The following is a 17,744-nucleotide window of genomic DNA, read 5'->3' on the forward strand; positions in this document are numbered from 1 at the left end:
TGATATTCAAACCCTTGGGGACAAAAATATCTGCTCAAGTACCAAAATGCTTCAGTGGGATTCTAATCACTTAGGAAGATTTGGGCTCCTCACCTGCTGTTGCTCTTTCAACTTGGAATATGAGTGGCAGACAAATGAGATCAATCTGGAAACATAAGAGTGACCTCATGGGATGGACAAGAAGCAATGAGATGGTAGCCCTGCTGACCCTAAGCTCTGCTGGGATCCCCATGAGAGTGTCACCAAAAAATGAGACATTTCTGCTTCTGCCAATTGAGAAAGGTTCCCTTTCAGCTGAAATATCAGTCAGAAGGTTCATCTTCTCACCAAAAGCAGTAAACTTGAATAAACCTTCTCAGCCCAACACAAAGGGGTGGGTCAATCCCACGGGATGCAGATTCTTTAGGTTAAGAATCTAAGCACTGATATCAATCTTTGTATAATAAGGCATTTTTTTCAGAGTTTAAAAGGAAGCAACCCTGCTCAGAAGATCAATGACTTAATTTTCAGTATTTGAAATGAATATCTTGTACATATATTGTAGCATTATTCGGAATGGAAAAACAGGGGCAAAAAAATCCATGCTCATTGATGGGTAACACTTGCATAAAATGTGATGCAAACATGTTAGAAACAACTGCCCTGACAACAACAACAACAAAAAAAGACAAGCTTAGTGCCCTGTGCTTATCATTGAAAAGGGAGTAAAATAACCTGCTCAGTCTGATCTCAGACACCATAGATCAGATAGTATGTTTGTATGAGCATAAGGAAAGCTATACAAGAACACATATGACTTTGTAATTAGCATACATTATTTCTGAGATCTCGTCACAGAATCATGTGGTGTGCAGAAGAAGACTGTTAATATTTTCATTATTTTTCTTGAGTTGTTTCACTAGAAATGATGAGGCAGGATTATTTTGCAATAGAAAAATTTACCACATGTTGAGGAAATTACATATATAGAAACTACTGTTTCAACAAATGGTAATAAGAACCTTGACATAAAAGAGAGGGGGAAAAAAAAAAAACCCTGCCAAACAAACGTAAGAGAATCAGTACAACTTGGAAAAATCAAGAAGCATCCAAACCAAAAACACAGTTTGTTCTCGCAGCCACAACTGGGCTATTGTTTCCATAGATTTGTCAATGAGGAAGGCTTTGAAGTTGACCTCAGAATCCCATCTTATATCATTTATCCTTACTTTAGACATATCTTCATACCTGCTTGGTTAATTGTAAAGGGAAACTAGGGCTTTCTTTTCCCCAAAATAGGAATTTTGTCATTCTTACTTGATCTTTGAAGCTATCTTTTCAAAATGTTAATTATAAAAAGAATGTTGCTGTGGATATTCACATGGAATGGGGAGATAACAGGTGACTATTACAGTCAAGATCATCTGTCTTGTTTTGTTTTGGCCACACTGGGTGGCATGCAGGATCTTAGTTTCCTGTCCAGGAATTGAACCCAGGCCCCTTGAGATGAGAGTATGGAGTATTAACCACTGGGCCACCGGAAAGTCCTTATCTGTCTTGAATAAGGAAAAAAATAGAGCAAAAGATGGGCCTAGTACTCAACCCATCTCCTAGCTGCGTCTGCTGAGTTCATCTCCTGATACATCTAACTCTCCACCAACCCAAGGAAGGAAGCCACATATATGAGTGGATATTCTTGGCAGGAATGGCCTCTCCAGTTCCCTCAAACCACCACCACTGCCATTTACTCCTGACCTCCTTGCTTTTACTCATCCCCAATTTCCAAATACTGGCTAGGTTACTTACACTGTCTTTGAAATGCATGTCTGCCCTTCCAAATTGGCACATGTTCTGATGTTCTTGCCAGTGTCTTGGGAAGCCACACTGCGGCAGCTTTTCCCTTCCCTTCTCTTCTCTGCTCATCTTTTCTACTAGCTTCTGATTCAGCTCACCTGCTAGCCATCACAGTATGTTCGTTAGCTAGGTATACAACCTATCTCCAGCCAACAGTCCAAGTTTCAGGGGGAGAAGGTGCAGTAGGGTACATCAACTGATATAAGTATTGAATAAAAAGCGGCTCTTTAGTAAGACTTACTTCTGGTACACAAAATGTCTTTTGACATAAAAGCATTGCAGAGGTGAAAGCAACATTCAGCATCTCTGGTTTTGAAAATCACTTCCTTCAGCAACAGAGGACTACATGAGACACGCTGAATGACGTGGGTTAGCGCACACTAAAATCCTTCTGTCGCCCACGCAGCCTGCACCAGGCACTCTGCCGCATCCTGCGCGGCATGCACAGATGAAGACCCTGTGATCCTAGTCCTCAGGACGTTCACACAATAACCCCGACACAAATCTGATCCTCATGAGCAAAGATACATTTGAAAGCCAGAAATAAATGTACAACCAAGCAGGAAAATGAAGTCAAAATCCAATCCAACTGCCTTGGAAACAAATAGAAAAAACAAACAACAACAACCAAAAAACACAGAAAGCAATAATGAAAATGATCAGAGGGAACCAAGAGGAGAGAGAACACAAAGAAGCAGAAGTTTTGGAGTTAAAGGTAGGGAGCCAGGAAGGCGGATCACACCAGAGAAGCTGAGGAGGGGAAAGGGCTGAGAGGGAAAGTGAAGGGCAAGGGCACTGGAAGCTGTGCTACAGAAAGGAAAGGGCAGTTTCCCAGGGAGGAGGAGCTGGGAAAGGTAGGGAAACGGAGAGAATGCAGTGTAAACATGAGGTCACTGCAGGCAGACGTCCGACATGGAGTAAGGATGGAGAAAGCAGTACAAGGAACTTGGCAGAAGAGACAGACCATGAATAACAGCAACAGCACCAGCCAGTCTTTCTTGGACCTCTACTGATCTAAACCTCAATGACCATGTTGAAGTCTAGACACTCTTTCAAAAGGACCTACCCTGTAACCTACAAATGTGCTGATAGCCAGGATACTGAAACATCATTGCACTCATATCTTCAATTCAGTGGCTCCATGGACCCCTGGGCACATCATCGCCCTCAGACATCATGCCATGTGCTTAGCACTCTGCATTGTATGATTCTCATGCCAATACAGTTTTGCTGGTTTTATCACTTATGCTGTTGGGTTACTCCACTCAAAGCCAGATCCCTTCTACACAGGACAACATAACTTCACTCATGGTTATATTTTTGAGCAGATAAAAATGTTTTATGTGAACAGTTTATATACAGAAATTCCAGAATACATGCAAAAATTTTATCCCAAAATCCTTCTAAAAAACACCCTTCTATCCAGTCCAAAGCATCAAGAAGGCTTTTATCCAGGGCATCCGTGGGCATGAGTGATGAGTAAATCAGAACGAGAAAAGCAGCTGCTGTATGTTACCAAGTGCATTAATATGTGCAGGCAGAACAAAGCACTAAGCTGTCCTCAGAAGCACTGATTTTTCACTTTTTCACAAGACACCAAAAATCTCAGCTACATGACTCCTCCAAGTCTAATTCTATTAATATAGTCATATTAAAGTGTTTTTCTCCCCCAAGGATGGTTCTTCAATCCCTACTTTGTCAAACAGCCCTTACCCTTTGCCTTTGGAAAGGAAAATAGATTCCAGAAATTTCCAAAAATAAATTAGAGCTTGGTAATTTCAGCCTTTTATTTTCTATTTCTTCTTCTGTTTTATCTTCTTGGTGCCTCTCATAAATCACTTGTAAAATTAAAATCATGAAACTGACATTTTTTTTTCTATCAAACTGTTGATAGCCTCATCAGTACAAGCTCTGAGGATCATTAGAATTTCCATGATATAACCAATAATTATGAAATAACTGGGGGGAAATTAGAGTCAATCTATCAGTGATATTTCTTAAAAAAATCTATCACAAATAATGGAGAACAAAGAATTTATATCTATCTTGCATAATATATTTTCAATATATCTTATTAGATCAGATGAAGATACCACATTTCTGAAAGAAAGTGAAAATTATTAGTGATCCATATTTTGATGAGACTCATCCCTTTCTGCCATCCACTGGTAGCAAAAAAAATTTACTAGACCTGAAAAGAACAGGTGTATATCTCCTTATTTGCCCCTCCATATTTCTCAGTGATCATCTAGCCTCAGAGAAAAGCAGAACTACTGTAGCAATTCTTAGAGCTTCCAGAAATATGTGTGTGTTTTATGTTTGTGAGAAATCTAAGCTTATTTGTTGAATCTGCTGATGAAATTTGGTGAGAGTCTGGCTAGAATGCCAGAGGAAAAAATGAATAATTTGGTGGAGAATCAAAACATTGGGTGATTATGAGAATTCGTCCTTCAAGATTGTGGAGGGGAGGGAGTTTTCATGTGTGAGCATATGCAGGGGGCTGGAGAGCCAGAGAAAACTCCTTCTTGACCGAGGTGAGGGGAGAAGGCCATGTTCTGGACCTGTTTTATTGTCGTTGTTTTTTATTACTAAAAACAATAACAATCAGAATAAAATTGAAGGGAGTATTATATGTGGCTTAGGGCTAGAGAAGCAGTGTCTTCAGGATGCCCCTCACTTGTAACGGTCATGAGGGGTCTGACTGGGGCACGTATCTGTGCAGGCATGTCCGCTTTCAGAGGCACATAGATGCTGTTGGGCTGACATGGGCCTCTGGAAGCAAACTAAAAAGAAGTCATTAAATGTGAATGACCATGGACTTGGGGAACAGGAGGAGGTGGCCGTTTCAATACATGTAAAAATCCCACGATCCTATTTAGAGAAAGAAGAAATATTATGATTATTTAGAAAGATTATGCCATAAAATAACTATTGTGCCAGGGACCTGCCTCCTGCTTGGACCCTAAGCTGGGAGCCCATGGAAACACCTGTACCAGTCAAGCTCTCTTTCTTTCCAATTGATAAACAATTCCACCAACTACATAATGAAACAACTCTGTGACCCAGCACCCAGATCTGGAACACTCAATTGCAGTCACTGCCAAGGGTCAATGCAATGTGTCTGCCTGTGACATATTTTAGCCAAAGAATGTTAATGACATTTTCCAATAGACTGTGTTGTTTAAACACATGTCCCGCCCCGGAAATTTGGGATTACTAAAATACAGAGATATCTTGAATGTCAAAAGGTCACAGTAGGCAGAGATATGGCCAGCTTTTCAGATTCTCTGAACACTTTAAGGACCCACAAAAGCACTGGCAAGATGAGAAAAATATCTTGCCTCCAAACAAAAACTGTGAAACCAGAATTAGCAAACAATTGTTTCTATAAAGCATAATGCACTGTCAACTTTATTCATTGTTCTATTTAGTAGAGGCCAAAATAATCCTTCTTTGTACCTCAAGAAAATCTATCTGTAGGTTAGATTTTTCCATTTTGCAAGAACACCTGCACATGCAAGATGATAAGGGCACATAAACTCACGAGCACACACAAACTAATTTACTTACACCTAGACAGTTTCAGCAGCAAAGCTACAAAAACTCGTTCAACATCTCATTGCAAAAAATCTAATTTGATGTGGAATATGAGTACACTTTAATATGTTTAATATATCTGTTGAGAAGTGGGGGCTTCCTAATGTGTTCAGAGAATATGAAGAATTTCGAATGACCCTTCACTTCTCTCATTCTTAGAGGATATCTCTAGACTTGGAAAACAAATTCTTCCCTGTTCGTGGATAAACAACACAGGGAACTATATTTAATATCCTGTGATAAACCATAATGGAAAACACTGTGAAAAAGAATATTTATGTATAATTGAACCACTTTGCTATACAGTTGAGAGTAACACAAACATGTAATCAAATATACTTCAATAAAATTGTTTAAAAACATCAAAATTCTTCCCTGTTCACTGAACTCTCCCCTTGCACTTTTTCCTTATCTTTTTCTAACTTATCAACAAAGTTAAACAGAGAAATTTTCCCCTTCTGGCAAGAAAGGGAAATTTTCCTATTGCTAACACAAGCCCAGTTGTCTCCTAACAGATGAATGATAGAGTTTAGATTCAATTGTTAACTGTTTGGAATAAATCAAGAAAAGAACAACAGAAATTTATTCTTTTCAGATTTCCCTGTTACCTAGATTACAACACAGCATCCTTATTTCTGAAGGCACAGTCTTGACTGGTGTGTCTGACAAGACACCTGCGGGCTCAAAGCCAAGAGCAAGACTAACCCAGGAGTGTCATAACCCTTCAAGGGACTAGCACCATGCTAAAAAAAAAGTATTTTTCTCATCTCTCAGGAAGAAATTCAACATCATGGATATGTCATAGGTTTTCCTTGTATGCTATCCTTGAAAATGGTCTCCAGTTTTTGTCTAATCTTGTGCACACTGCTTCAAATACTTCATCCACTCAAATCTGTTTGGGACTATTTGCTTGGGAGGAAAATAAAGAAATTAAAAAATAAAGAAGAAGAAAAAAGAAGTATATTTTCTTGAATTTTAAGTTATCTTATTTCTAAGTGATACTCAGGGTGCCACCATCCAATCTCTGTGACTGTTTTGAGGGGATCACTGAACAGTGTACAGACATCATTACAGCCTCAGATATGACTCGCCTACATACAAAACGCTTTCAAGAAATCTTCAGTAGTTCCAGAAAACCAGATAGTTAGCATTCTGTTTTCCATTTTCCTTTTCACTAAATTGTCATCCATCAGAAATATGACTAAGATAAATAGACAGCAGTCCCCAGATAAAAATAGGAAGAATCCTTCCAAATCCTCATTAAATTCTGTATGTGATCCATACTCAGCTTGAAAACCACCAGTTAGGGATGAGACAATGAAAAGGTCCCCTGCATCTGGTAATACATGCCAATGTCTTAACCCTACAGTATAATGAGGGGAAAGCACCATCTAGAACAAGTTAAAAATCAGTTGCCCAAAACAATTACCACCAATATTTAGAATATCATAAGATTCAGTTTTCTTCTGTTTTACCTTATTTTCCACACAACAGGGAAGAACATTATCAAAGTTGCCTTGACTGTGTATGTAGTCTAGCTTAATTTTGGTATTTCTTAGTCATTCATAAAGGCTTCCCTGGTAGCTTAGCTGATAAAGAATCTGCCTGCAATGCAGGAGACCCCGGTTCAATTTCTGGGTCAGGAAGATCCCCTGGAGAAGGGATAGGTTACTCACTCCAGTATTCTTGCTGGAGAATCCCCATGGACAGAGAGAGGAGTGTGGCAGGCTACAGTCCAGGGGGTCGAAAAGAGTTGGATATGACTGTGCAACTAAGCATAGCACAGTCATTCATAAAAACAAAATTCAAGGTTCCATTTATTTTCATTAATTCAGCTCACAGGGACTTGGGGAGGACTCAGAAGGGTACCCAGTGAGAAGAGGAAAAGAGAATGCTTTTGTTTATGTGTCCTGGAGAAGTTATGATTTTTTTCCTACGATACCATTCATTCTGATTACTAAATCATTTTTCCCGTCATGCTTTAAAGCCTACTATTCAGAAATTCAGGGACTGGCAAACTCTAGTCAAAACAACGTTTCCTCTATCGATTGTTATTTCCACATGGACAGGAGCTCCTAGACTCATTCATGAAACTAGGGCTGTCAGGATCTTAATGAGATCAACTGATTTAGCCAAACATGCATGATCCCTGGAGAGAGCAAGTCTTTGGATACGGCCTAATCTTACGCACTCAAGAAAGAAAACCTGAACCACTACAAAGCCAACAAGGGCGATTAAATAGTGCCTGTAGCCTGGCCCCACCCCTGGGAACTGCTCTCCAACCACTCCTGGGTGATGGTGACGGGGCTGTTTCTCTGGGTTCACTGGATTTAGATGTGGTGGAGGATGCAGGTAATTATGTGTGCCAAGTCTCCAGAGTCGACAAAGCAGCAGTTGATCTGCTCTGTAGAAAGCACTGAGGACCCGAACAAAAATCAGTGGCACAAATCCGAGCTCATCTGCTAAACACGCCTAACACATTGAAGCAGCCTCATTGATCTCCAAGCAAGAGCCACAGACACTAAGGGATCCCTAGAAGGGATCGCAGGGAACTTGTCCCAGAAACCAACTCACTGACACACAAATCAGAGAATTCCCCCAAAGAAAAGCAGGATGAATGTCTTAAAATTCATTCTCCATTCTCTAGAACCTTTAGTGTTGATGTTCTGAACAGCAAAAGTGCATTCAGTTATGAGTCCATGTGCTATGTATTTCCTGATCAATAAACCCACACAGAAAAAAAATGCTATGTGAACAAATTCTCTGCCAATACCACCTTGAAAAAGAAAAAAAAAAACTGATTTCAACTTATCTCGGTCCACCCCTCTTTTTGACTTTTTAAAACTGCTTTTGAATGTTTGACATATGAAAATCAACAGCCAATTCTACAGGCTTTTTCAAGGCCCTGAAAATGATCACTTAATTTAGTAATCTTTAGTATTGGTAGTCCTGTAGCTTGATAATCTCTAGAAGACTAGAGATTAAAGTTTCCATGAACACACATTCTTTCAAAAAATTTACAGCTAAAGCCTCTTCACTGTAACATATCTGCTAAAGAAATAGAAGCAAAAGTTGTGTCTCCTTGTGTGACTATGTAATTTTTGACACCAGCAACAAAAGATTAATATTCATACCCTAACTTCATATTTTCAGACATCTTAGAAAAGAATCACACTGCCACCTATATTGTTCTTAGTTGAGGATCCTTGCTATCACTCTTTTGTTTAGGGATAAATGGCCTGCAGGTTTTCTTACAATATTTCCATATATTAAAAGTAGCAAAAAAATAAAAAGAAGAAGAAGAGAAGTATTTATTATTTCAGAAAAGGAAAACTTCTTCACTTTTGCTTTTTGAATGTGTGCTTCATGAGAATAACTTTTATCTTTCCATTTGCATTGCTTTCACATTTATTCAGTAACTATGCATTTTGCGACGAAATGACATTCCATATTTAAAGTTGGTATTTTGTCAGTTTCCATTTTCAAAGAGCATATTTTTAATCACATCCAAAATAGTTCAGCATTTTTCCCACTGCTGCCAAAAATAGCAGCACGTACCCTCCACACACGTATCATAACTCATATCCTCAACAACACACTTATCACAACACACAAGTGCGTTTCTGCTCTCGTCTCCCCTCAGCCCCATCTGTACTCTTGCTGTGAACAGCTATAGCATAAAAATGTCTCTTTTCACATGCTTTTGATATTACACTATTTAATCACATACAGCTGTGGCTTATGAGACTGTTACAAAACACAATTTTAATGTAGTACTCGAAGCCAATTTTGGATAAACATCAACCATTTATTCTGAATAAGAAGTCCAACACTCCAAAGACTTTCTTTTAAAGGAAAAGCCTGGTTTTCTTAGAATCTGGCCTGGGTATCATTGTGACTGAGCCCTCTCTCTGCCAAAGAGACTGATAATGTCAGAAAGGATTGTGTAAATCATATTAGTACAAAAACAAAGCTTTTCAGAATCCCTGGAGCCAGAGAGACCTGAAATGACGTGCATCCTCCCTTCTCTTTGGCCTCTTCCTCACACGGCCTCTACCTCCAACACTCAACTACATTTTACTACTTCATGGAAATATTTTTGAGTTGAAATTCTGTTTTTTCTTTTCTCCAAATTGAGAGAAAGTGAAAGGAAAATGTGTTGGAAAGATACTGTTCAAAGCAATATACATGGTGTTTCTTTTAAGTCTGGGATTATTCCGGAAAAGAAAAAATCATGAACTTTCTTACCTTTCTACTCCTTTCAGTAGGCACCAGACTTAGTGTTGTGAAAACGATGACTACACTAGAGAAAAGAACTTCAACAGTAACAAAGATTTGTAAAAGAAAAAAAGAAAATGAAAAGAGAGGGTAGCTTCTTATTCCGTTTCTCTCATTTAAAACCAATTACAATAGTTTACATTCTTTTTAACCAGTTACAATAGTATACATTCTTTTTAACCAGTTATAATAGTATACATTCTAACACGAGGCACAATGGATCATCGTTTCACACTATTGTATCACCCTCCTACAGTGAAAGAAACTTTTGGAGCTATTCCTAAAAATTCTTTTGCTGGAAGATTTTTAGAAAACCAGTTTTGTACATTTCAGCCTCTCAAAGGAAAACAGTACTTGGGATTTTTCAAGGCTGAAATGTACAAAACTGGTTGGTAACTGGCAAGTTACCAACTCCAACTATCAATGCAGATCTGGGACAGGAAGTACGAAGGAAATTCTAAACTCCTTCCCTCCCTCTGCAAGATTTTCTGTGTTTTCATGTGCAAGGAATGTGTGAAGAAGGGTTGTTTTGTTTTGCTTTTGCAGGATCTGTACATTCACATCTGTAAGAGTATCTTGGCCCCACAGGAGCCTCCCTCTCTCTGCCGACCTCCTGAGCCTTGTGCTTGCAAGCATCTGCTCTTTTCATGGCACAACTGGGCTCCAGCTAGACTTTCAGAGCTGGGCAGCTGTCCAGCTGCAGATGGCTGGAAATTCAGCTCAAAGTCAGTGTGCTGGTGGAGAACTGTTCTTCCACCTGACCCCAACTTCACACCAGGCTCTGAGCAGAATCTGAGACCCACCAGTTAGGGAACCCTTGTCAGGGTACTGCAGTCTGAACCCCTTTCTTCAAGGTCTTCTCGGGAAGCAGATGGCCAAAGTCAGGGGGCAGACTGATGGGAAGCTGCACTAAACTGGGAGAAATGTAGTGATTTGGTGTAAGTGTGGAAAAGGAAGAAAAGACAAACTTTTCGTGTGTCCCTGGATGAATTTTAAAGTTTCATGATGACTAAAGTCTTCCAAATATCACATATGAGAGAAATATCTATTTCTCAACTACAAAATATCGATTGACCAAGTTGTGACCATATTTTAACTCATTTTAGTTTGCCCCATTCAACTTGTTCTTCCAAGAAACCCCCTCCCACAAAGTACCTCAAATTCAGACTGAAATTCACCCTAGATCATAAGATAAGAGCAACAGGTTGGCTATTGGAAATAAGGTGTAACAAAATCCTTGAGAAATATTACAAGACAACTTAATCACACATCATTACATATCATTCAGCTAAGAAACAATTTTGTGTTCTCTTTTCTCTAAAACTTAATTATTCTGGGTGGTCTTCCAACAGCAAATTTGGTTTCCTAAAACTTATTTTTAGAAATCCAGTTATGTCTCTTATTTAAATATAGTGACATGTCACCAAGATTTCTTCATTACTTCTAAACAAAAGTAATGTTCTTTTTAGAAATTTCTTCTTTGGGTAGGAAAAAAAAATTGGTCAAAAAGAAAATTGACAAGTGACAATTTTAAGTGTAGGTCTGGGAGAGTAAGGTATAGCTACAAGTCAGCCATGGATTTTCCGTTTGTTTGATTGACTCATGTTTTTCTAATATAACATTTTAAGCATCTGGAAATTTATTCAAAGAAAGAAAAGCATAAATATCTTCTTTCTTTCTTTTTTTCTAAGCAACAAAGTGAAGAGATTGACTCTAATGTGATAGATAAGAAGTGGAACAGAATAGGCGGGGAAGTATCACAAGTTTTTTCTACAACTTTAAGTGCATTTGAGGAAATGGAAGACAAATGCATTTATTTCAAAATCCATTTTCATTTTCTTTTATCATAAGAGAATAGTAGCTGCATCTGACATACATATTTAGGTAGAAAACGAAGTCTCAGTATTTTGGCATTTTCTAAATGAATACAATAATAAACATTTTAGTTCTGTAAAATCCCATGAAGATTTTCCACCCAAAACTAATGTCAGCAAATGGCTTTTGTGCCTGAGTTAAAAGCACCTGCATTTAGAGAATATTTTAAGGCATGGTGTCACCACAATATGATTTTTGTTGTCAACCATAGAATTCTAATTTTATCAAGCATAAATGTTCTTTATGTATCAGTGTGATTTTAAATAGAGATGATTTTAAAATTGGATTCTTCCTACAAGCTAAGGCAGGAAGGACAGTGGATTTTATGGAATTCCACCTATGTTTACCAAATAAATCTAAGATGCATGCAATTCCTTCAAATTACTATAGATTATATTTTTGGACATAAGTGAAAAGGGAGCAAAAAAGTGCTACTAAGATAGCCCAGTTATTTTCACACTATACTGGAGCATGATGAGACTTTATTATACTGCGTTCACACCGCTGGAAAGTTCCTATATTTTAAAATATTGTACATTGACCATTCCTCCTCCTCCCTGAATGCCCACGTTCCCATAGAGGGCATATTTTCATATCTTCAGCTTCCAGGAATGTCATTAACGCCCATCATTTCAGAACCACCATAATAATACTTGACAACTTCACAGCTCTGTCAGAATTTTACAATGTAATAATCAATATGAACCACCATGATAGCCAGAGTAACTGATCTTATACACTCTACCACCCTGACCTGATTACCCAAATATCAGCTGAGGTCGCCTAATGGATCTAACTTTTCTAAAAATGTTCCAGAAGTTGATGGCTTTGACTCACTTGAAAGTAACAAGATCCAGATGCTCCCTGTCTACACAGCACTAAACTGCAAAAGATCCCAAATCAGACTACTTTTTGTAAACTCCCTCTCTGTTTTTCTGGATCTCTTTTCCTCAACACCCCATGTTTCCTTTTTACCCCAAACACATATGCACACACATACGCACACACATGCTTCCCCCCAGTGAGGCTGTGTATCTTTACCATAAGGTGCCCGACATCATTTCTTGCTAGTAATAGGTTAAAAGAAATCTTAAGTCAAAAAGCCATTATTCCATTTATTCCATTCATTTTGATGCAAAGTTTCTTTTCTGAATAGACTTCATGGTAGAAAATAAGAACCAAAAAAGAAAGCATGAATTTTGAAACATTTGGAAAAATTTAGCCAAATGACTAAAAGGGATGGAATGTTGGATATTTTTCATGCAACCCTTGAGTGTGTTGTTTTTGTTTCTTTGGGGGATGAGAAATGACTATAAATTTCCTGTTTGTAACTTGTCCTTGCTTTGCCATTCCCTTAAGGAATCCCCCAAAGGGTTAAAACTCCAGCCGATGGAGCAGGAGGGCTGGTCTATTTATTTCAGCAGCAGCCCAAACTAAACGCTCACAAAGGCAAAAAGCAGTGTGAGTCGACCTTGCAGGGGCAGGGCAAATTATAGAGCGACTGAGGAAGGAAGGTGAAAAAAGAACAATCTTTAATATAATACTGAAAGTCTGCTGCCTGCTTTGGTTTACAAATAGGCATTGTTTGGTGAGAGAGGGTAAATGAGAGTTAACCACGGCATGATCACCAAACCTTAACCAGGGCACCCAGACCCGGTGACAGCTCAGATCACTCAGGCACTCCTTGTTCACTCCCTGCGTGTTTATTTATTATAAAGAGCCCAGTAGAGTACGGCTAATGCAATGCAAAATAATATCATGCATGAAGAAATACACTCCATGCATTCAAGGGGAAACAGGCAACATCCCCACCCCTCCCCCAAAATCAAGTCCGACGTAATTGACAAATTGGAGCAGTGATTTCACACCTGAGAGTCTACCATGTCTGAACTGCAGGATAAAGTTCACGGTTGGCACGACCCACTGCTCAGTGACGTGGGCTTACCACTGGCCCCCTCTCGGTTGCTGGAGCACACACGGAAAGCCTAAACTATTTAACCAATTCATGTCTAATTATCATCACTCTATTTCATCCCCTTTCAAGCCCCAGGCCTTCTGATGGTAGCCAACACAGAAACACCAAGCTTCTAAAAGTAAAGAACATCTATGGTGAAGCTCCTAAATGTACTCTCTGGCATTCTGACCATCTTCAATATAAAATAAAATATTTGAGACCATAGAAAAATCAAAAATGCGCCCAAACAAACTCTGAGACTTGAGTTAGCTGCTGTATACCTTCCCACTCCTGTCTTTCAATCTACACTTAACGATTAAAAGTTTGAGTCCCCCCCAACCCCGGCATGTCCTATCCAGTGGGAAGAACCCTTTCAGAGCCACAAACAAAGAACAGCTCACCAGAAAAGCGCCTGAAATTGTATTGTCGTGCCCGATCATCACTGTTATGATCTCCTTTTAACAACCCTGCCCATCTGCCGAGGGCTCGGCGGGCATCAGGAACATCGAGATGGCCAAACAACAACAAAGGAACTCAAGGGCAACTATTATCTCTGCTTAAAGAGGAAGCCCCAGTTCTGGGCTCGCTTTCTTCTTCTCCCCTTCTCGGTCTCATTAACTCCATTGCTATGTCACTAATTTCAAAGAAGCAGGAAGGGCTGGTGGGGATATGGGGAGGGGGCGGTTAATCATAATTCACACGCCTGTCTGCTTCCCACCCCAAGTGCAGAAGGACGCCCCACTGCTGCCAGGCTGTGGGGCACGCCATACCTTGGTTTGGAGGTAATGAGGGTAGTAGTAAGTGTACTGGGGGTACATTTGTGGCTGATCCAGGCGTTTGCCCATGTAGCTGGAATCGCTATCTCCGAGGCAGGGAACTGGATGACAGGCTATGTGCCCCAGGCCGAGCTTCCTCTGGAACCACTATTCCTGACAGTCCCGATGACTGATGAGGCTTCCGAGAGTCTTCCAGCACTCGCTAGTTCCAACACAGCAAGAATTTTAAAAAGAAACACACCAAAAAGAGAAAGAGGCGGGGATCCGTAGGAAAAAACCCCACACAGTCTCCCCAGATCACGCCTGGGGTCCACTTGGGAGGAGGCAGTTTGTTCTCTACCGGGCTGTCCGTAGTGATGTCAATTGCCAGCGCTTGTAAAGGAAGAAAAAAAAAAATCAAAGTCCTTTTAGCAGAACTCGGAAATCTTGCAGATCAGCTTCCTGTCTCCTGTGTGTCTCTTTCCCCACCTTAAAGAAAAAGAAAAAAAAATAGAAAGAAAGAGAAAGAAGAAAAAGAAAAAAAACAAAAAGGGAGGGGGAGAAAAAGAAAGAAAGAAAAAGAAAAGGGAAAAGGAAAAAAAAAAAAAAACCTTGCACAGCTCAGTTGCTGCTGTGTCCCTCCCAGAGTGACATGGTGTTCGGGGCTTGTCCTGTCCTTTCATTCACGTCCCCTCCTTCCAGCCAGTGGGTGGGACCCGGAGAGCCCCTCCAGGGAGCAGCGTACGCAGTCCAGAAGGCTGCAGTCTTTCCTCCAAGAAAAAAAAAAGGCTGCTTCAACCCCTGCTGCCAGCAAAGTTGCGATTCCCTCTGCTGGCTATCTCGAATAGCAAAGCGGCTTTTGTAGCAAAGCTGCTGCCGCTGCCGCTGAACCCAGGAAACTCAAATGTGGGCGGTGGATGGTTCCTTATCCGTCCCTCCATCCACCCCGCACGAGAGCTGCCTTCTCCGCTCTGCTTGCCAAGTTTCAAGGTAAGCCACACTGCGAAACAAAACACGGCAGACCCTGGGAGGGACCAGAGGACGCAGGGAGGAAGGGACAGAAAGGGGGAAAATCCAGGCAGACGGACTGAGCTCGCTGGTGAGAATGGAAAAAAGTGTGTCCCGGATGCTTTCAAAACCTGTGAACACACTAAAGCCAAATGAATCCAAGACCTGCTTTAGAAACTAACCTTTTACTTAGGTTATGGAGGACGCTAAGTACTGAAGAAATGTTGGAGTCGACTCCAGGACCGCTCTTAACAAGCCAGGCATCGTCAGATCGCCATGGCCAACTTATCATAGCAGATATAGTCCTTCTGATCCTTACATCCATTTTGTAAAAATCAAAAGATAAACCTTTGGTTTATCATTATCTTAATAAATAAAAGCAATGTTTCTCTTACTGTGTATCTCTTTATGATTCACGGGTCCTTTGCTCACTTTCCTGATAACATCACACACACACATACACACACAGAGAAAAAAGAACAAAAATCATCATCACTTGGCAGAGTGTTTCTCCACCAATAGCAAGTAGTATTCTGATATGTCTATCAGCTGCTACATTATAATACAAATTGTTTCAGAGAAAATATATTTCCTTAAAGGGTCCCTTTTCAAGGCAGGCACAGCTAAAATTAGACATGCCAGCTGTGTTTTGCTGAGGGCTCACGCATGCCCAGAGCGTGGGCAGACAGACCAGCGCTGAACTCCTCTCGACTTTGTCAAGCCCGCTCTCTTCTCCCCAGCCCAGAGTCGCCTTTTCAGATAAAAGATTCCTGGTACCAATCCAGCTTCCTAGAAAAGGAGATCAGAGGATGTGGTCCCACACACAATCCGGTGTCCGTCCACTCACAAGCCCTACCTCCCTGTGGGCAGTGAGCTTCCCGCGGGGGTCTGGTTTCTGGGAGCCCTGTGAGTGCACACAGGGTCTTTGGAGACAAAATCAAAATCAGGATGGTGTATACAGAAGTTTATGTTTGACTTTGGGCAAGAACGCCCATAGAAAGGAAGGGGAAAGGGTGGAGAGTAGGGGTAAAAGCCCTGAAGCCCTGTCACTGAGAAAATTAAATCTCTGCCACTGTTTATATGCTCTTCTGGGCCTCACTTGTCTCATCTAGAAAATGGAACTTCTTCCAACTCACCTGGCTGCAGACAGTCAACAGAAGCAAGTACTAAAGAGAAATCCCACTGATTTCAAAATCGCTTGCAGCATCTCACTGCTCAGACAATGGAGTCCTGCCTTCTGGTATAGTTTTCAGGTCACTTGAAAACCCAGCATCTTCTCCAGATGCAAATAGGAGACCCTGCCGCTGTTGATGCCTGAGTGACACTGGCTTTCAGGACTGGGCTGGGCCCTCAGGGCCTTTGATCACCCCCTCTGCCGAGGCCTCTCCTGAGACCAACCTCCACCAGACCCTCTGGCCCACCCTCTAGTCGCAGTATGGATAACACCTGCCCAGTAGCTTTCCGTGAACCCTGGCTTCCCCATTGCACCTGTTATTTGCCCTAATTTTATGTTTATCCAATGTTGCTGCCTATGAACTGCTGTTTGTTTTTTTTTTTTCTGTGATGCTCTAGAAGCATCAGGGAAAGCAAGAAAGGAGAGGAGTCTCATCATTTTTGTTTACCTTCATCTTTTAAAGACTGGCATGGCATCTGGCACCAAAGGGATGCCCCATGTTTGAAGAATGAATGTGTGCATGCTAAGTTGCTTCAGTCGTGCCCAACTCTTTCCAACCCTTTCCTGGACTATAGCCTACCAGGCTCCTCTGTCTGTGGGATTTCCCAGGCAAGAATACTGGAGTGGGTTGCCATTCCTTCCTCCAGGGGATCTTCCCGACCCAGGGACTGAACCCAGATCTAAGGCCTCCTCCATTGCCAGGCAGAGTCTTTACCACTAGCACCACCAATAAGATAAACGTGAGGAACAACACTAAGGCAAATCATACCCATCTGTAAGTACGTCTCTGGGTTCAGGGGATGCACTGCTACAGAGATGAGAACAAGGTGCCCCGTACACGCAGTGCCACGGCCCAGTTCATGCTGTCATCAAGAGAATTCACCAAGACAAGCATGGGAAGCACTGACAACACCTCAGCACTTACTGGATCTGCTCAATAAACAGAGCCTGCATAAACAGAGATGCAGTAAGCATCTTAAGGGAAGAGCATCTTAAGCTGAGAAACCAGCAAGAACAGAAAGGCTGGCAGCAAGCATGTGTCTTTGGAATGTTCCAAAAATCGTTCAGGGGCTGAAAGCGAGCAAGTGAGAGTAAAGACAAGGGAACGAGGCTGCAGTCAGATCTACAAGCCTTGGTGGAATTTGGTGGGAAAGTTAAATTACTACAGTTTACACTACCGCTGGGACTCTAGCAGATTCTAAACCTCGCCATCTTCAACTACAGAATGATGGCCTCCTAAATGACAGGCTGGGGTTCCTCCCACTGCAAG

General features: G+C 41.0%; 1 protein-coding gene across 7 annotated transcripts in view; it reads right to left on the minus strand.

Annotated features, from left to right (window-relative positions):
• Positions 1-15,299, minus strand: part of RBMS3 (RNA binding motif single stranded interacting protein 3) — an 841,063-nt gene extending 825,764 nt beyond the window's left edge. For 4 of the 7 annotated variants that reach the window (XM_055414770.2, XM_055414766.2, XM_055414760.2 and 1 more), the window contains exon 1: positions 14,308-15,285. In XM_055414770.2, coding sequence (XP_055270745.1) covers positions 14,308-14,382 — 75 coding nt within the window. In that variant the 5' untranslated portion in view covers positions 14,383-15,285. Of the gene's footprint in view, positions 1-14,307 lie in introns of all 7 variants that reach the window. The other 3 variants (XM_055414762.2, XM_055414764.2, XM_055414768.2) reach the window with 3 other exon arrangements.
• Between the last annotated feature and the right edge of the window lie 2,445 nt (positions 15,300-17,744).

Source organism: Moschus berezovskii, chromosome 24 (assembly GCF_049115385.1).
Source record: "Moschus berezovskii isolate FMDL1 chromosome 24, NW_MosBer_1.0, whole genome shotgun sequence".
NCBI classification, from domain to species: domain Eukaryota; kingdom Metazoa; phylum Chordata; class Mammalia; order Artiodactyla; family Moschidae; genus Moschus; species Moschus berezovskii.